General features: G+C 45.8%; 1 protein-coding gene across 2 annotated transcripts; it reads right to left on the reverse strand.

The window, feature by feature from the left end:
• Positions 1–1,443: 1,443 nt before the first annotated feature.
• LOC311147328 (acylamino-acid-releasing enzyme) lies at positions 1,444–20,714 on the reverse strand. Of its 2 annotated transcripts, none has more exons than XM_084184016.1 (21): positions 20,239–20,714; positions 18,441–18,573; positions 18,171–18,258; positions 17,980–18,055; positions 17,622–17,773; positions 17,257–17,394; positions 16,944–17,035; positions 16,772–16,809; positions 16,501–16,622; positions 16,163–16,223; positions 15,867–15,961; positions 15,732–15,783; positions 15,543–15,631; positions 9,424–9,559; positions 9,232–9,315; positions 8,935–9,015; positions 8,756–8,844; positions 8,388–8,596; positions 8,068–8,170; positions 7,810–7,916; positions 1,444–1,742 (listed from the first exon to the last, which is right to left on the reverse strand). In XM_084184016.1, exons 1-21 carry the CDS (start codon positions 20,363–20,365, stop codon positions 1,634–1,636), a joined length of 2,181 nt encoding a protein of 726 aa, XP_084040142.1. In that variant the 5' UTR covers positions 20,366–20,714; the 3' UTR covers positions 1,444–1,633. The 2 variants fall into 2 exon arrangements, with proteins under 2 accessions (XP_084040142.1, XP_084040143.1); XM_084184017.1 differs by having other exon boundaries at positions 17,257–17,391; positions 20,239–20,439.
• Between the last annotated feature and the right edge of the window lie 91 nt (positions 20,715–20,805).

Here is a 20,805-nt window from a genome sequence, read left to right on the forward strand (position 1 = left end):
AGAATATGACGTAAAAAAACATGACCGTAAAGAATTCATTACAACAACAACAAAGGATTTAAGAAACAAACTTTCATACAAAAGGACAATTCTTGGCGGGGAAAAAACTAATTTGAATAAATGTGGGTTTTGACACTCTTATGTAGGTGTCATAGCCAGCCATAAAATAATGCAATATATGGCACAACAGGTCTAAATATATGGGTCCTGACAGTATTATGACCATATTATGACAGGTTATGATAAGTTATGTCAGCTGTTAGGAAATATTATGACATGGTTATGACCGTGTCATAAAGTGTTATGACACTGGGTATCAAGTAAAGTAATAATAATAATAATAATATGCCATTTAGCAGACGCTTTTATCCAAAGCGACTTACAGTCATGTGTGCATACATTTTTGTGTATGGGTGGTCCCGGGGATCGAACCCACTACCCTGGCGTTACAAGCGCCGTGCTCTACCAGCTGAGCTACAGAGGACCAAAGTGTTACCGACCTGCCTAATTCTCACTTGAAACATTGTTGTTGTGTTTAATAAGATCAATTACACATTATTTTAACATATGACCACAAAGTGGTCTGTTCTTGCAATTTGTATATGACATTTCAGATTTTCATATGATAATTTTCACGAAGTAGTTTGGATATAGCGAACTACCCAGCTAGCACATAACGTTAACGTTCTGAGAACCATATGTTTCTTAGCGCTTGGTGAGAGTGTGGTTGTCCTATGGTTATTTTGCACACAACCTTCCCACAACTTTCTGTGAATGGTGCATTTACAAACATACATTACGTTCTCAGAACGTTAATACAACTTTCCATAAAAACCACAAGGAAACATTAGTAACATTGAGAGAACGTTCTAAGAATGTTACAAAACGTTCTCTATCCTTCATCTTGTTAAGTGTGTTCAGGTGTGTTGGCTGTGCCCACTAATTGGCCACACCTCATCTTAATGAGTGTTTGTTTCCTTTGAAATGGGGTCTGTTTGAATAGACTAAAATGAACAGCCTTGCATGAGTTAAAAAACATGGCACGCTAGCTCCATTCTGGAGATGCAGTGGACTAATTCCATGGATAGGGAACAGAAGATCATAGGTTTGAATCTCACTGACGCCATGTCACAATAAATAAATACATGTGTTTGCATGATTAATGCCTAAGCAAATTAATTTCCATGTGTCCCATCTGTGCTTGGAGTTCAAAACAGTTAAGTAAACTATGTTTTGCTTTAGTGTAGCTTAACTTCTTCCAGTGTGAAGTAATGGGTAGCTTGGAAAACTATATTTTTAGAGTAGCTTCCCCAACACTGGCGTTTTGGATGCTTCCCAGACAAATCCACAGGAATCCACATCTGCAGTTAAGTAAATCATCCACTGCCTCATGGAGCTCACAGAGGGTTGTGCACAATTTACAATCAACGCAAAAGGTTGTCATATATTCAACAAAACATTTATTGTTGGCATGATAACATGATGCAACCATAGAAAAAGAACACACCGGAAGAACCTGGTAACAATGACGTTCTCAACTGAACTGTACAACGTGAGTACACTACACAAGTGTGGATGTCTTAATTCCACAGTTCACTTCTTTGTGTGTGTGTCCAGTCATACCAGTAGAGGCTCAGTGCAGGTGGAGGTGCTGCTGGAACCACAGCACCAGGTTGAGAAAGCAGTCAGCCTGAGTGTCCACACGGGCCAGAGAGTGGCCGTCCTCCGCAAACCACAGCAACCTGCAGGGGGCAACACAGTTCTATTGATTAGTGCACACCGTAGCAAAACGTTTTGCCACGGAACACAAAAACAAGCATTTCTTATTGTTCAGGTCCCTCCCTGTTTCAGTTTGTTTTGCTTCCATTTGGTGCCTAATGAATATGGAGTTCACACAGGTCCACGAACCATCTAATAACATTGCTAAACTAGGATGGCGCTGAAGTGGATGGCTTCCATCTTACGGGCTCCTGACCAATTCTGCTATTTTGTGTGAATTTTTTTCCCGCTGATCTTAAACTTTTTGTGTACATAATGTTTCCCCCATAATTTTCTTTAACCGAAAACAGCTTCTGGACATCAGAACAGCAAATCACTAACATCCATTTGGATGAAGATTTCTACTTCAACGAGTCGGCAGTTCTGGATGTTTACCCCGGACCTGGCCCTGATCCCCAGGACTCGAAAGAGGAAGCAGCGGCGAAAGAGAGGCAAGCGAGGCGTCTTCATGATTAGACTATGTCGGCGCGCATCTAGACCGCCATTGCCGTCTGTTTTGTTGGCGAACGTTGGAGACTATCCTATCAACGGGACCTGAAGAACTGTAATATCCTATATTTTTCTCTGAGTCTTGGCTGAACAAGGACAATACACCTCGCTGGCAAGATCGGACAGCAGTCTCGGGTAAACTGAGAGGGGCAGGAGTGCGTCTCTTTGTTAACAACAGCTTGTGCGCAAAGTCTAATTTTAAGGAAGTCTCGAGTTTTTGGTTGCCTGAGATAGAATACCTCATGATAAGCTGCAGACCATACTATGTACCAAGAGAGTTTTCATCTATATTTTTCGTAGCTGTCTATTTACCACCATAAACCAATGCTGGCACTAAGACCGTACTCAATGAGCTGTATAGGGCCATAAGCAAACAAGAAAATGCACATACAGAGGCTTCTCGTGGCCGGTGATTTTAATGCAGGGAAAATTACCTAATTTCTACCAGCATATCACCTGTGCAATTTGAGGCAACAACACTCTAGATCACCTTTACTCCACACACAGGAACGCATACAAGGCCCTCCCTTGCCCTCCCTTTGGCAAATCTGACCATAACTTGATCCTCTTGATTGCTGCTTACAATCAAAAACTCAAACAGGAGGTACCAGTGAGGCGCTCAATATGGAAGTGGTCCAATGAAGCGGATGCTAAGCAACAGGACAGTTTCGCTAGCACAGACATCATCCCCACAGTGACCGTACATATCCCAACCAAAAGCCATGGATTACAGGCAACATCTGCATAGAGCAAAACATATAGAGCTGCTGCTTTCAAGGAGCGGGACACTAATTCGGACATCCCGCTATGGCCTCCAATGAGCCATCAAACAGGAAAAGCGTCAATACAGGTAACAACATATCCGCCAAGCTGACCCTCAAAACGGGGGCCCCTCGGGGGTGCGTGCTTAGTCCCCTCCTGTACTCCCTGTTCACCCATGATTGCATGGCCGCGCACAACTCCAAAACCAGTAGGTTTGCTGATGACACAACAGTGGTAGGCCTGATCACCGACGACGATAAGACCGCCTATAGAGAGGAGGTCAGTGACCTGGCAGTGTGGTGCCAGGACAACAACCTCTCCCTCAACGTCAGCAAGACAAGAAAGCTGACCACGGACTACAGGAAACAGAGCGCCAAGCACGCCCTAATCCACATTGACAGGGCTGCAGTGGAGCAGGTCGAGAGCTTCTAGTTTCTCGGTGTCCACATCACTAGGGAATTAATATGGTCCACACACACCAACAAAGTCATGAAGAAGGCACGACAACGCCTCTTCCCCTTCAGGAGGCTGAAAAGATTTGGCATGGTCCCTCAGATCCTCAAAAAGTTCTACAGCTGCACCATTGAGAGCATCTTGACTGGCTGCATCACCGCTTGGTATGGCAACTGCTTGGCATCGGACCGCAAGGTGCTACAGAGGGTAGTGTGTACGGCCCAGTACATCACTGGGGCTGAGCTCCCTGCCATTCAGGACCTCAACACCAGGCGGTGTCAGAGGAAAGCCCGAAAAATTGGCAAGACTCCAGCCACCCAGGTAACAGACTGTTCTCTCTGCTACCGCACGGCAAGCGATACCGATGCACCAAGTCTGGAACCAACAGGACCCTGAACAGCTTCTACCCCCAAGCCATAAGTCTACTAAATAGTTAACCAAATAGCTACCCGGACTATCTGCATTGACCCTCTTTGCACTAACTATTTTTACTCATTGCATACGCTGCTGCTACTGTTTATTATCTATCCTGTTGCCTAGTTACTTTACCCTTACCTACGGTGCATTCGTAAAGTATTCAGACCCCTTGACTTTTACGTTACAGCCTTATTCTAAAATTGATGAAATTCTTATTTTTGTCTCATCAATCTACACACAATACCCCATAATGACAAAGGAAAAACAGGTTTGTAGACATTTTTGCAAGTTATATATTTTTTAACTGAAATATCACATTTACATAAGTATTCAGACCCTCTAGGAAAAGTATTGGTGGTTCTAAACTTCTTACATTTAAGAATGATGGAGGCCACTGTGTTCTTGGGGACCTTCAATGCTGCAGAAATCTTTTGGTACCCTTCCCCAGATCTGCGCCTCGACACAATCCTGTCTTGGAGCTCTAAGTACAATTCCTTCGACCTCATGGCTTGGTTTTTGCTCTGACATGCACTGTCGACATGGGACCTTATATAGACAGGTGTGTGCCTTTCCAAATCATGTCCAATCAATTGCATTTACCACAGGTGGACTCCAATCAAGTTGTAGAAACAACTCAAGGATGATCATGGAAACAGGATGCACCTGAGCTCAATTTCGAGTCTCATAGCAAATGTAAATAAGGTATTTCTGTTTTTTATTTATAATACTTTTGCAAAAGATTCTAAAAACCTGTTTTCACTTTGTCATTATGGGGTATTGTGTGTAGATTGATGAGGAAAAAAAGTAATTTAATCGATTTTAGAATAAGGCTGTAACGTAACAAAATGTGGAAAAAGTCTAGGGGTCTGAATAAATTCCAAATGCACTGTATATGTACATATCTACCTCAATTACCTCGTACCCCTGCACAGCGACTCGGTACTGGTACCCCGTGTATATAACAAAGTTATCATTACTCACTGAGTATTTATTCCTTTTGTTATATATATATATTTTTTTTGTTGTACTTTTACCCCTTTTTCTCCCCAATTTCGTGATATCCAATTGGTAGTTACAGTCTTGTCCCGTCGCTGCAACTCCCCTACGGACTCGGGAGAGGCCATGCGTCCTCCGAAACAAGACCCTGCCTAGCCGCACTGCTTCTTGATGCATCGCTTAACCCGGAAGCCAGCCGCACCAATGTGTCTGAGGAAACACCATCCAGCTGGCGACCGAAGTCAGCTTGCAGGGTCCCGGCCCGCCACAAGGAGTCGTTAGAGCGTGATGGGACAAGGAAATCCCGGCCTGCCAAACCCTCCCCCAACGACGCTGGACCAATTGTGCGTGTGGCAAATACAATTTGATTTGATGATTTGATTAGTAGGGCAATCAGTGCAGTATTGGAATTTAAAAGAAAAATTAATTCCATTCACCCACATGAAAAAAATACTATAATATATTATGGTATAAACTATAGTATTTACTGTAGTGACTGAAGTCTGCTAAAACACTACAGTGAATACTGTAGTATTTACCGTAGTATACTGTAGTATTTACAGTTAACTATAGTTTAAATACTGCAGTCAAAGAAAACTGTAGTATATACTATAGCAATTAATGTAGTGTTTTTACAGACTTTAGTATACTGTAGTGTTTACTGTGTCTTTGCGGGCATTACTGTAGTATTTACTATGGTGTTTTAGTTTTATTTTCTTTGACATAGAAGTGGAGGCTTTCTCTTTGAGGAAATCTACTTGAGAAATACCAAAAGAGCAAATTTTCCATAACCTGTAAGTACAGTTGAAGTCGGAAGTTTACATAGACCTTAGCCAAATACATTTCAACTCAGTTTTTCACAATTCCTGACATTTTATCCTAGTAAAATTCCCTGTTTTAGGTCAGTTGGATCATCACTTTATTTTAAGAATGTGAAATATCAGAATAATAGTAGAGAGAATGATTTATTTCAGCTTTTATTTATTTCATCACATTCCCAGTGGGTCAGAAGTTTACATACACTCAATTAGTATTTGGTAGCATTGCCTTTAAATTGTTTAACTTGGGTCAAACGTTTCGGGTAGCCTTCCACAAGCTTTACACAATAAGTTGGGGGAATTTTGTCCCATTCCACCTGACAGAGCTGGTGTAACTGAGTCAGGTTTGTAGGCCTCCTTGCTCGCACACACCTTTTCAGTTCTGCTCACACATTTTCTATAGGATTGAGGTCAGGGATTTGTGATGGCCACTCCAATACCTTGACTTTGTTGTCCTTTTTGCCACAACTTTGGAAGTATGGTTGGGGTCATTGTCCATTTGGAAGACCCATTTGCAACCAAACTTCTTGACTGATGTCTTGAGATGTTGCTTCAATATATCCACATAATTTTCCATCCTCATGATGCCATCTATTTTGTGAAGTGCACCAGTCCCTCCTGCAGCAAAGCACCCCCACAGCATGATGCTGCCACCCCCGTGCTTCACGGTTGGAATGGTGTTCTTCGGCTTGCAAGCATCCCCCTTTTAATTCCAAACATAACAATGGTCATTATGGCCAAACAGTTATATTTTTGTTTCATCAGACCAGAGGACATTTCTCCAAAAAGTACGATCTTTGTCCCCATGTGCAGTTGTAAACTGTAGTCTGGCTTTTTTATGGCGGTTTTGGAGCAGTGGCTTCTTCCTTGCTGAGCGGCCTTTCAGGTTATGTCGATATAGGACTCATTTTACTGTGGATATAGATACTTTTGTACCTGTTTCCTCCAGCATCTTCACAAGGTCCTTTGCTGTTGTTCTGGGATTGATTTGCACTTTTCGCACCAAAGTACATTCATCTCTAGGAGACAGAACGCGTCTCCTTCCTGAGCGGTATGACAACTGCGTGGTCCCATGGTGTTTATACTTGCATACTATTGTTTGTACAGATAAACGTGGTACCTTCAGGCGTTTGGAAATTGCTCCCAAGGATGAACCAGACTTGTGGAGGTCTACAATTTTCTTTCTGAGGTCTTGGCTGATTTCTTTTGATTTTACCATGATGTCAAGCAAAGAGGCACTGCGTTTGAAGGTAGGCCTTGAAATACATCCACAGGTACACCTCCAATTGACTCAAATTATGTCAATTAGCCTATCAGAAGCTTCTAAAGCCATGACATCATTTTCTGGAATTTTCCAAGCTGTTTAAAGGCACAGTCAACTTAGTGTATGTAAACTTCTGACCCACTAGAATTGTGATACATTGAATTGTAAGTGAAATAATCTGTCTGTAAACAATTGTTGGAAATATTACTTGTGTCATGCACAAGTAGATGTCCTAACCGACTTGCCAAAACTATAGTTTGTTAACAAGAAATTTGTGGAGTGGTTGAAAAACTAGTTTTAATTACTCCAACCCAAATGTACGTAAACTTCTGACTTCAACTGTAGGTAGGACTGGGATCTGAACAGATAGTTCAAAGCTTCTGCTCTTTTCTATAACCAGTAGGGAACACATTATATGGTCTATACTTTGCATGTAGGTTTCTCACTTATGGGTGGCACAAATTGGGATATAGGGAGGGGAATGGGTAGGGTATATGCAAATTAGATACTGTCGTTTTTACAATAGTTAAAAAACTGTAGTGTTTTTGCAGACTGTAGTGTTTTTGCGGACATTACTGGAGTATTTACTACAGTGTTTTGTTTTGCGGATAATACTGGAGTATTTACTATAGTATTCTACAGTATACTACAAAATTCTACAGTAAGTAATACACATGATCGAGGGATACTACAGTGTGTAGTATAGTGTTCTACAGTATACAACAGTTTACTACAGAATGCTATGGTAAGTACTGTAGTATTCTATAGTAATCTGAAGTATTTTTTCATGTGGGCTGGATGATGATGGATAACATAACAAGCGGTTGTCACCTGACGGGGGAGCCCCTGCTCTTCAGAGAGCGGTACAGCTCCAGACCTTGGTGAGGGGACACTCTCCTGTCTTTACCCCCCAGCATCAGGAGCACTGGGGCCTTGATCTGGACACACACAGAGGAAACTAAATGATATGGTTGTCTCATTGACAGCTATAGGGGAGCCCTTTAAACACACTCGGTCAATCTACTGCAAGGTGCACAGTCAGTGTATGTGTGTGTATTTGTGTGCATGAATGTGTGCGTGCGCTCAAACCTGAGGTGCGTGGGTGATGGGGGATTTCTGGAGCATGGTAGTGAGAGCCTCTGGGGTGGGCAGCTGGTCATAAGAGTACTGCATCCCCACACTGGAATAACGCCTAGGTAGAGGGAGACACAGGATAACTATCCATCAACTAATCACATTGTATTTGCATAGTACTTGTATTTTTTAACATCTTTTATTTTTTACAGTCTCTTAAATATACAGTGCGCACACTTTCCGTCCCCCAACTAGTGCACTTCAATTAGTGTTTTAAAGTCTCCACTCTCCAGTCCTATACACTGATAGACAGAGACAGACAGAGTCAGTCTCACCAGTCCACGATGTCACTGGTTCCCAGTAAGGTGGCAGCGTTGATGACTGGGTTCCTGACAGCACACGCCTTGTAGAAGTCTGGGTACTGGCCAATCAGGTGGCAGGCCAGGAAGCCCCCGTGGGACCCACCCATCACCACCACTTTATCAGGGTCAAGGGTCACGAGCTTCTCAGCAGTTTGGTCAGCGAGGGCAGTTAGCACAGCCCTCTGGGAATGATATTTAGGAAGAGGTTAGTTGAACCAGATGTGTTAGTAGTATTGAGCTAGAACAAAAATTAGCAACCTGACTGGCACCCTGGGTTGAGAAACACTGTTGTATTGAAGGTTCTGGCTGTAGTTATTTTCAGCTGAGAGCTCACTCGGTACCTGTACATCCTTGACGTCTTGGCTGCCGATGTTACCGGCCAGAGAGAGGATGCTGTCCTGGCCAAAGCCAGTGGAACCCCGGTAATTCACTACAAAACACAGAGAGAGAAACAATATTATATCAGTGGATGATAACAGTGTGTGTGGGTGTGAGCCAAGGAGGAAGTCCACAATCTTACCCATGAGTACAGCAAAGCCAAGTTTGACCAGGACTGCTGTGGTGACATTCCACTCTGTAAAGAACTGGGAGTGCGGCCCACCTGGGAAAGAACACAAATAAGCTTCAGTGAGTCTTCACTGATCTCTTTCATAGATCAGGGCCCATATACATAAAGCGTCTAAGAATAGGAGTGCTGATCTTTTATACAAATTAAATGATATATACAGTGAGGATATGATCCTAGACCAGCACTCCTACTATGAGACGATTTATGAATACGGGCCGAGGAGCTAGATTCTCCAGAGGTTTCTCTCACCATGGACAAACACCACCAGAGGGACCTTGGTGCCTGAAGGAAGGTGGTCTGATGTAACCAGCAGGGCCCCGAAGTCTAGACCAGCTGCATAAGAGACACACAATTTACTTCATCAGCATACATTTATTGTTTTCTCAAAGACAAACAGATATGATGACCAGACAAGTTCTGAACCACCATTGACTGACTTACAGTACTCTGGGTTCTCCTCCTGGGGCGTAGGGCTGATGTCCAGATTATCTACGATAGCACCATGCAGACACGACTCGTCCAGAGGGTCCCAGGACACCTCCCCCTCCCCCCCGGCCGACGGAAGAAAAGCCACTGCCTGCAATGAACCAATGCCTATATGGTAATGTACTGTAACTGTAGATGATAGGACATGACCAGGTAACCTGAATGACCAGAGCGTTGTATAGGGGTAACCTGACTGACCAGAGCGTTGTATAGGGGTAACCTGAATGACCAGAGCGTTGTATAGGGGTAACCTGAATGACCAGAGCGTTGTATAGGGGTAACCTGAATGACCAGAGCGTTGTATAGGGGTAACCTGAATGACCAGAGCGTTGTATAGGGGTAACCTGAATGACCAGAGCGTTGTATAGGGGTAACCTGAATGACCAGAGCGTTGTATAGGGGTAACCTGAATGACCAGAACATTGTATAGGGGTAAACTAAATGACCACAGTGTTGTATAGAGGTAACCACAGTGTTTTCCACAAGCACATGGAGTAGCCAGCCAAATGTAAAAGTAGCCAGCCAGGATCCCCCGTTTAAGTGGTTAAGAATTTTCTGCCAAATAAGCTCTATTTTGGTGGCCTATAGTACATTCTAACGCCTTGATTCCATTCTAAATACTCAGCGAAATTATTGAATACATTATTGAGTTTACCTCCCAGTTTGGAAACATTTGTTGTGGTATTGTGTTTAACATTTTAATTACTGAAAATGTATGAATTCAGTGCATTGTTAGTTTTTTGGGATATTGTCTAGGCCTAGGTCTATATGATCAGGACTATTTTCTAAATTAGAGAACATTAAACCTTTAACATTTATCCTCTTCTCTTGAGATTTGTCACGATCGTCTGAAGGAGCGGACCAATACGCAGCGCGTGGAGTGAACATGATGACTTTATTAATAAAGCAACCACGAAGAAAACAACAAATGACGATACGTGAAGTTCAAAATACTGATACAGACTAACAGAAACAATAACCCACAAAACAAAGGTGAAAACACACAGAATATATATGGCTCCCAATCAGAGATAACGAGCCGACAGCTGACACTCGTTACCTCCGATTGGGAGTCATTAACCAATCACCACTAAATACAAACAAAATGAAACTCACCCATCCCCAACACCACCAAATGAGATACACCCTGGCTCACATATACAAGTCCTAGAGCCAGAGTGTCACAGTACCCCCCCCTAAAGGTGCGAACTCCGGGCGCACCAACATCAGGACTAGGGGAGGGTCTGGGTGGGCGTCTGTCCATGGTGGCGGTTCTGGCCCCGGTCGTGATCCCCACCCCACCACAGTCACAACCTGCTTCGGTAGCCTCCTCCCAATGACCACCCTCCAACTAACCCCACCTGGACTAAGGGGCAACACCGGACTAAGGGGCAGCATCGGGATAAGGGGCAGCACCGGGATAAGGGGCAGCACCGGAACAAGGGGCAGCACCGGACTAAGGGGCAGCACCGGACTAAGGGGCAGCACCGGGCTAAGGGGCAGCACCGGGCTAAGGGGCAGCACCGGGCTAAGGGGCAGCACCTGCCTAGATGGCGGATCCTGGCTGGCTGGCTCTCGCGGATCCTGGCGGGACGGCTCTCGCGGATCCTGGCGGGACGGCTCTGGCGGATCCTGGCGGGACGGCTCTGGCGGATCCTGGCGGGACGGCTCTGGCGGATCCTGGCGGGACGGCTCTGGCGGATCCTGGCGGGACGGCTCTGGCGGATCCTGGCGGGACGGCTCTGGCGGATCCTGGCGGGACGGCTCTGGCGGATCCAGGCGGGACGGCTCTGGCGGATCCCGGCGGGACGGCTCTGGCGGATCCCGGCGGGACGGCTCTGGCGGATCCCGGCTGGACGGCTCTGGCGGATCCCGGCTGGACGGCTCTGGCGGATCCCGGCTGGACGGCTCTGGCGGATCCCGGCTGGACGGCTCTGGCGGATCCCGGCTGGACGGCTCTGGCGGATCCCGGCTGGACGGCTCTGGCTAGACGGCTCTGGCGGATCCTGGCTAGACGGCTCTGGCGGATCCTGGCTAGACGGCTCTGGCGGATCCTGGCTGGACGGCTCTGGCGGATCCTGGCTGGACGGCTCTGGCGGATCCTGGCTGGACGGCTCTGGCGGATCCTGGCTGGCTGACGGATCTGGCTGCTCATGGCTGGCTGACGGATCTGGCTGCTCATGGCTGGCTGACGGATCTGGCTGCTCATGGCTGGCTGACGGGTCTGGCTGCTCATGGCTGGCTGACGGGTCTGGCTGCTCATGGCTGGCTGACGGATCTGGCTGCTCATGGCTGGCTGACGGATCTGGCTGCTCATGGCTGGCTGACGGATCTGGCTGCTCATGGCTGGCTGACGGATCTGGCTGCTCATGGCTGGCTGACGGATCTGGCTGCTCATGGCTGGCTGACGGATCTGGCTGCTCATGGCTGGCTGACGGATCTGGCTGCTCATGGCTGGCTGACGGATCTGGCTGCTCATGGCTGGCTGACGGATCTGGCTGCTCATGGCTGGCTGACGGATCTGGCTGCTCATGGCTGGCTGACGGATCTGGCTGCTCATGGCTGGCTGACGGATCTGGCTGCTCATGGCTGGCTGACGGGTCTGGCTGCTCATGGCTGGCTGACGGATCTGGCTGCTCATGGCTGGCTGACGGATCTGGCTGCTCATGGCCGGCTGACGGATTTGGCTGCTCATGGCTGGCTGATGGTGCTGGCTGGGCGGCTGGCGGTGGAGGCGGACCCCAGCCTCGGATTGCAGTCATCACCTCCAGCAGGGCGGCTCCCATCTGCAGGAGCTGCTCTTTCTGGTCCCGAACCTGAGCTTCCAGTCTAGTATGGGCTGCGTCGGCTCCTGCTGATTCCATAGCAAGTGTATGATTCTGTCTGGCGGAAGGCTCTAGCGGCTCCTGTCTGGCGGAAGGCTCTAGCGGCTCCGATCTGGCGGACGGCTCTGAAGGCTCATGGCAGACGGGCGGCTTTGCAGGCTCAGTACAGACGGGCGGCTTATGCAGCGCTTGGCAGACGGGCAGTTCAGACGCCATAGGGCAGACGGGCAGTTCCAGCGCCGTTGGGCAGACGGCCAGTTCAGGCGCCGTTGGGCAGACTGCCAGTTCAGGCGCCGTTGGGCAGACGGCCAGTTCAGGCGCCGTTGGGCAGACGGCAGACTCTGGCCGGCTGGCGACGCACCCCGTAGGCTTCCTGCGTGGAGCAGGAACAGGCCGGGCCGGGCTGGCGACGCACATCGTGGACCTGGTGCGTGGAGTAGGAACAGGCCGGTCCGTACCGGGAACACACACCACTGGCCTTAACTGGGGATCAGGAACGGGCCGGACCGGACTGGTAACACACTTCAGTCTCTCATGCCGTGCCACAACAACTTCCCTCCTTCTACTCGCCAATGACTCCCGTACTCCGTTAGCCTTCTCTCCTTTTCTCCCTGTGGCAGCCTCCTGCTGCTCCGTCGCCCAAGCCATGTGCCCCCCCAAAAAAATTTCTTGGGGTTGCCTCTCTTCCACGGGCTTCCAGCCTCGCCTTCGCGCTGCCTCCTCGTACCACCTCCTCTCGGCTTTGGCTGCCTCCAGCTCTTCACGAGGGCGGTGATATTCCTCCGGTTGTGCCCAAGGACCCTTTCCAGCCCGAATCTCCTCCCATGTCCAAAAATCCTTAGGAGGCGTCCATAACTCCTGTGTAGGTAGGTCCTGTTGCCGCTTGTTACGCTGCTTGGTCCTTTTATGGTGGGTTATTCTGTCACGATCGTCTGAAGGAGCGGACCAATACGCAGCGCGTGGAGTGAACATGATGACTTTATTAATAAAGCAACCACGAAGAAAACAACAAATGACGATACGTGAAGTTCAAAATACTGATACAGACTAACAGCAACACAGAAACAATAACCCACAAAACAAAGGTGAAAACACACAGAATATATATGGCTCCCAATCAGAGATAACGAGCCGACAGCTGACACTCGTTACCTCCGATTGGGAGTCATTAACCAATCACCACTAAATACAAACAAAATGAAACTCACCCATCCCCAACACCACCAAATGAGATACACCCTGGCTCACATATACAAGTCCTGACAGAGTGTCACAAGATTAAAGTATTTTACTGCAAGATATGAATTGCCACAATTATGTTTGTTCTTCAAATGATGTATTTATTAAGTAAATAGCCCAAATTATCTTGATTTTTTAAAATTAAAGATTACATTTAAAATTAAATAAATGGTGTGACGTGCACTTTTTCAAATGTAAAAATAAACAGAACAGATGCTCAATTAAGTTCTGGGTCCATACATGTTAAGAGAAGATAGAACGGTATCAGTTCAATTAGTCTAAGAATTTCAATTGCAACTCTTTGTGAATTGCAGTATGTTATTTGCTCTAAAAAATACTTGTTTAACAACCGATCCACAGATTTCTTCTTAAATAATCTTGTAAGAGTCTGTTGACTTCCACAGGCTTCAAGCTTCATTTTAAAAGGCATTTTCTCAGCTATCTGCAATACAGGTATAATTGAAGAATGAAGCAGATGTTAATCATGGGCTTTGCTACATAGAAAGCAGCAGTTCACTACTCCATTGTCAACACTGAAAATAACATATAAGTATCATTAGCTTTGAAAACAATTCAATCCGTTTTCTTTCATCATATTTTGGACCAGAGTGAGGCTATTGTTCCACTAGCCTACCTATTGTTCTGTAGTGAGGAGGATTCACCATCCTCATAGAATGTTTTCAGAATTTATCTGCAGTTAATCACCAAAAAGCCTATTAAGAAAGCAAATTAGGAAGCCAAATAAACGGCTCTCTAACTGATGCGATTCGGGAGGCTACTGACGAGTCACTCACTTTAACGTCACTGTCTGGCAAGTCCTGATAGAGTTCATATCAAAAATACAAATGAGATCTTTAGTTTACTTGTCCCGATACAATACCATGGACATATTACTACGTTGTATGATTTATGAATGGCAAGGATATATGAGATCGACTTAATTCAGTCAGTTCGACACCATTTATAAACTAGTCAAGCTTGCTGTTCATCAATCAAATCACAGTAAGCCTATGCTCCAGCACTTCGTGGCTGCACATGAAACACGCAAAAGAAAATAAACAAATGTGCCAGAAAATAATATGCTAAGTGGATTTCGACTTATCGTTACCTCATTATATGGGAGGTGCAAATTGACCCACATAGACGATGAAGGAGCATCATGGAATGGAATAAATGGAACAGTATCAAACATATGGAAACCACATGATTGACTCTGTTCTATTCATTCCATTCCAGCCATTACAATGAACCTGTCCTCCTATAGCTCCTGCCACCAGCCTCCTCTGTGCTCTCTCCCTCCGTGTAAAAAAAATATGACTGCAACTACAGTGTACACAACACACACAACCCAGGTACCGGGAGGTGTGACAGACAGCAGACTGTCAACCCAGCAGTGTCTCCATGTCACCGCTCACTTTGTGACTGACATGTGCCTGTCCTATCAACAGATTGCTAGAAGATAGATATCGTTCATTCTAGCGGGAGGGGGCGAATTGTAAAAAAGTAGTGTAGTTAATTTAAGTGGAAAAAGTACCCGGCTGAAAACGTTAGTGGAAAACACTGTAACCAGAATGACCAGATCGTTGTATGGGGGTAATCTGAATGACCAGAGCGGTATATAGGGGTAATCTGAATGACCAGATCGTTGTATGGGGGTAAACTGAATGCCCAGAGCGTTGTATAAGGGTAACCTGAATGACCAGAGCGGTACCCCCTGTATATAGCCTCCCTATTGTTATTTTATTTTACTGCTGCTCTTTAATTATTTTAAATTTTTTACTTATCTATTTTTTACTTAAACCTTTTTTTTTTTTTCTTAAAAACTGCATTGTTGGTTAAGGGCTTATAAGTAAGCATTTCACTGTAAGGTCTACACCTGTTGTATTCGGCGCATGTGGCAAATAAAATTTGATTTGATTTGATATAGGGGTAACCTGAATGCCCAGAGCGTTGTATAGTGGTAACCTGAATGACCAGAACGGTACATGAATGACCACAATGCTGTATTACCAGGCGTGGGGCCTCATTCAGATGGGAACAATGGACCACCATCAGGTCTTTCTGGATGGTGAGCAGCTTCCAGCTCCCAAATTTCTCAGCTGAGGGGAGAGAGAAAGATTGAGCGGTTTGCTACAGTTCTGACTAGTTTCAGTTTGAGAGGCCTGAGACTAATAATCATATAAGGAGAGGAGAGCTTACGGTCAGACATGCGGGTTACTCTCCTAGTGATCCTGTCCACTACAAAGAGGTCCTGGGAGAGAGGGAGAGATGAGAAAGTGAGATCATAGAGTATGAAGTTAATTGCATCCGCTTGTGTGCGTGTTTGTACTATACCCTCCAGTTCCTCCGGGCGCTACTGAAGACCACTCTCTGGCTGTCTGACGCCCAGCAACGAGGTGGCAGAGCCTCATACAGCCCAGCAAACTCATCTAGGGACACAGACAGTGAAGGAGAGTGAGGAGGAGAGCACGGGAACGGGAGGGAGAGATTGGGAAAGAGGGAGGGGGATTGATAGATGGGGTCCGGGGAAGGAAATGGGTGAGAAGCAAGAGATTGAAAGTGCAGTAAGAATGGGGTGCCACTCTCTGTCAAGTTCCCAATGTTGCGTTAAAGTTATTCAAATTCTGTACCTTTCTTTGGCCTATTGACTACGTCCACCAGCACCGAGATCTTCCTTGTCTCCAGGTCATACTGTGGACAGAGATAAGATAAGGATATAACAGTATGTGTGTTGCAGAATACCACCAGCGAAGTATAAGCAACATTCCCAAAGCAGCACTCCCCACTGTCCTCCAGAACATCCTTGCTTCTTCTCTGATAAGGCGGTAACGGCTCCTTGTTTAAAGGGCTGGGCAGCGGTCAGGAGGTAACGCTGAGGACTAGGGGCTAGACTGGGAGCGGGGGTAAGGGTCTGGACAAGGGTCTGGGAGTTGGAGGCTGGAGGTCGGAGGTCGGGCTGGGGACTCACCTGCTGCATGCTGAGACACTGGCTGTGGGGCCCAAAGACCTGTCCCTGCAGGTACACCAGGTAGCGTCCATCAGGGCTCAGACGGGGGGACGAGACGGAGCTGGTGTCCCCAGACAGACACTCTGTGTAAGGAAAGACAAGAAGGGGGTGCAGGATGGAGGTTTGAGAGGAGGAGAGAGAAGCTTTGTTGTTAATTCGTTGTGAATTCATGGTGAATTAACAAGTTGTTTACCATGACAATGAACCAATCAAGAACACATAAAACCCTCACCACAGTTTCCTTCCAGGTCCAGACAAAACAGAGCTGACCTGAAACCAGAATTTCAAAGAGTTATCATTCTAAATAACACATAAGGGCATATCTTGATCAGTCCAATATTACTCTGATGATACTGATTAATGAGATGACGTAAACATAGTAGACTACACAGGCTGTTCCTCACCTCCTATTGGAGCAGAACCTCAGGCCCAGTCTGAAGGGCTCATGCCACCAGCCCACAAAAAACACACCCTCGCCATCATGGGCCCAGAGACCCTGTGTTAACCAGAAAAACAATCAGCATGACAACAATTACTGTACATTACATTTCATGGCATAACACGATATTACATAGAATTACATGACTACAAGACATGTCATGTGACTGGTGATCCTTACAGTGAAGTTGCAAATACCATAGGATGCTCTGCCAATGCCTTTATTGGTGTGTGTGTGTGTGTGTGTGTGTGTGTGTTGGAGGTCCTGTTTGTGCTCACCTGGCCTGGGGACACGTATGAAGGGACACCCTGCAGCACTGTTACCGTGCCCTTGGCCACGTCGGCCACACACAGCACTGGGACACTCTTACTGGTCAAGCCTTCACCCCAGTCCTCCCAGTACACACTCTTGTCCTGCTGCACAACAGGGGAAAGGAAGGGCGTTGAAGCCATGAAAAAAGCACTAATCATGTTTACACAACATAATAGTCATCCTAAGAGTACTTCCAAAACCACCTAAATGCAACTTTAAGGACTACGTCCAATTGAATTTATGGCTAAACATACAAAGACAATTAACATTACATTACATTTACGTAATTTAGCAATTAATACAGGAGAATTGATCAGGGTGTTTCTGATACCTTCCCAGAAGGGCCTCCTGAGGGCCCTGCTGTTGGGTCTCCAGCTGATGGGCTGGACGCTGAAGCTGATGAATCTGCTATAGACCTTTTCCCCTCAGCTACATACAGCACCCTGCTCTCACATGCAGACCAGGCCAGGCAGCCAAACTGAGCTGCACACACACACAAACAGACAGAGACAGATGGAGAACAAGAGACAGAGAAAGACAGACAGACAGACACAGAGACAGACGGAGAGAGAGCGTGGCTGATAAATTAAAGCAAATGGCCCTGATTAGGTCCCCAGTGGACAGGTCTAGCATCAAACAAAATACACAGAACACTGTAGGCATGTAAATCACTCAAGAAAAGGCCTTACCATCCTCATACACTCTCCCATGTTTGTTGAGAGCTGTGAGATGGAGGATTTTTTTTAAGCCATAGTTGCTCCATACCTGAAAAAGAACAAACCATATAAAAGTTAAAAGCAAACCAGTACGTATTGTATCAGGGTGGGTGAAGGAATTGAGCCAAATTATGACTGACACACCCAGACCACTCCATCCTTACCTCTAGGAACTGATGTCCCGCACCCTGACTGCTGGTTTCCCTGACAACCGCCTTCAGCGCTCCAGACGGGGAATAGGAACTCAGCAATCTATTTGAGCAGGAAGGAAAAAAGGAAGGCTTGAAAACTGCAGCTTAGAGAAGGACCTATCCTATCTTTAATAATACCTCCACTATATAATCATCTTACACACATTACGTCGTCAGCACCAGACACAGGGATGGTGAATGAGTGAAGTGGGGGAGTGTCTGTCTATCTGTCTGTCTACTTACTCTCCGTGTAAAAGGCTGCAGGGGCTTGGTGGTAGGATGTCTATGTCTGTCTCTTTACTGTAGTTTTGAATCAGTGTCCACTGCTGGGCATAGTGCAGTCTGGCTCCCCGGACTGTCTCATTCTGACTCCACTCTGAGAGGTGCAGGTGAAGGAGAGTTTGTAATTATGATTTTTTATCAACACATTTAAAAGTAATTCAAACGGAACATTTTTTTAACCAAGCAAACATAATAGCATACATGCAGTCAAAAAAGAACAAAATACACATAAAGGTTTATAAATATCACAAATCAGGGAGAACTGCTTGTGCGCATATGTTTTTTATGGGTACCAATTTGTCTACTGTTCAGTGTTCTTTAGTGTGTGAGTGAGTGTGTGTCATAGAGATGTATGGAGGCCTAGTGCCCAAAAGCCTGTTTTAGCATGGGCAGCACCACTGAGGACTTTCACCATTTTTAAGTAGTCAATTTGGTGGGACTTCCTATGGGTTAAGGGAGGATCACATAATTCCATCCAGGTCAGGAGCAAACATTCCATAACTGCAGGTGGCAGTAAATCGCCAACCTTGGCTTTATCTGTTCAAACAACACACTCCAGGTAGCAGCCATAGAGAATTATAGAGGCCTCTAGTGGCCAAAAGGCAATTTTAGCATGGGCAGCGCCATTGAGGGCTTCCACCATTTTAATGTAGTCAACTGGGTGGTACTTCCAACTTCATTGGCTGATCCCTCCTGGTGACCCTGTTGGAGTCATGTCCAACCAGGTCATCAGGAGGGTTCAGCCAATCGTGAAGAAGAAAATTGACTACTTCAAAATGGAGATAGCCTCAATGGCGCTGCCCATGCTGTCACAGACGCTATAATCACAGATAGAACAATGAGTCAGATATTTCACTGGATGTATAAATGTGAAGCATCCGGTTGGCATTTCCACTCACTACCAAATATGGTGATGTGAGGAAGCCAAGTGGCCGGCAGTGGGAGAAGATGGAGCGAGATGGATTTTGGCCGACATTTGGCTACTTTCCTCATCAATGAAACATTGATCTCCATACAGTTTCCTGTTTCCAAAACTAGAATCTGTAACAAACAGAGTGGACTGCATTTTGTAGACTTTACCCTTTGCCAAAGTTGTAAAAAATGACATTGTTTAGAAGGAGTCCAAGGGCGAATTGAGTTACTGCACACGCGCCCATCACGTTCCCTAACGGAAATATGCAAATAAATACTTGAACGCCCCAATAGGATCTCACTAGCTCGTGCTTCGCTCTGCAAACCTCCTTGCTTGTTCTGCCCACTATGATTAATTTACTCCCATTGGAAATGACAGGCTCTGGTCGATCTTGGGTTAGTTATAGAAATCTTCGCTATAATTGCACAGACACAAAGATGGATCCTCTATGTATCTCTATGGTAGCAGCAGAGACCGAAGAGGAAGCGAGACACCCCACTCCCTAATTTTTTCTGGTTACATTACAGTAAATGAACTAAGCAGACCAAACCCAGCTGCTATTGCATTGGTGTCTATGGGACAACCCAGTTAAGCAGACCGGAACTGACCATTTCTTTCAATGGTAAACGGCCTGAGTGAACTATATTCGTTTATCCACCATCTTTGGTAGCAGTATACACCCTTTCAGTTTGTTTCACAATTCAAAAGTAGAAGAAAATTGACTACTTCAAAATGGAGATGGCCTCAGGCGCTGCCTGTGCGCTCACAGATGCCATAATGGGACAGTTACAACGTTGCGATCTCTATACATCTCTATTGTGTGTGTGTGTGTGCGCAGTGTCTCACCTGTCGATAAAGTGAAACTCGTGCCGTTTAATAGTGCCATGTAGTCATTCGCCGTCACGAAGGCAGAAATAGGGGTGGGATACCCACTATACTCGCGGTACAAAGTGCTGATAGCATCGGGTTCCATTCGTGCCTAGGTGCAGTAGCGTTAGCTAGACCTGCAGCTGTCGACTGTTTTTGGAAACACTTTTACAGTGCATTAGCTAGCTAACTAATCACATTTATCGATTACAGTGGGAACACAGGTGAAATTAAAGCCATGTGACTGCATGCATGTAACGAACGAACATCGATGTATCTGCTTAACTTTAAATGTTAGAGAGAACTGACTAATGTTAAGATTAACATAGATGGAATAAAAGTATCAATTTTGTGCGAAATGTTTACTTATAAATCTTTTTTTTTTATGTACGAATAGTTTGACGTCTTTTACCAGGAACTCCATGTTGACACGGCGGACGATACCATTTTAGATTGAGCAATACAGGGGTTGATGGAAGAGACCAAATGTAAGGCGGCAGCAGCAACACATGAAGCCGTTAGTAGGATTCACAAATTGAAACGTTT

This window comes from Coregonus lavaretus (genome assembly GCF_964263955.1).
Source record: "Coregonus lavaretus genome assembly, chromosome: 20".
NCBI classification, from domain to species: domain Eukaryota; kingdom Metazoa; phylum Chordata; class Actinopteri; order Salmoniformes; family Salmonidae; genus Coregonus; species Coregonus lavaretus.

Bases quoted from the DNA above. Each gene is read 5' to 3' on its own strand.
- LOC311147328 (XM_084184016.1), bottom strand. From the start codon at position 20,365: ATGGAACCCGATGCTATCAGCACTTTGTACCGCGAGTATAGTGGGTAT. The intron at 15,632-15,731 runs GTAAGCTCTCCT...CTCTCCCCTCAG, and splicing joins AGTAACCCGCATGTCTGACC to CTGAGAAATTTGGGAGCTGG. The intron at 8,171-8,387 runs GTGAGACTGACT...CCCTCTACCTAG, and splicing joins ACCAGTGACATCGTGGACTG to GCGTTATTCCAGTGTGGGGA.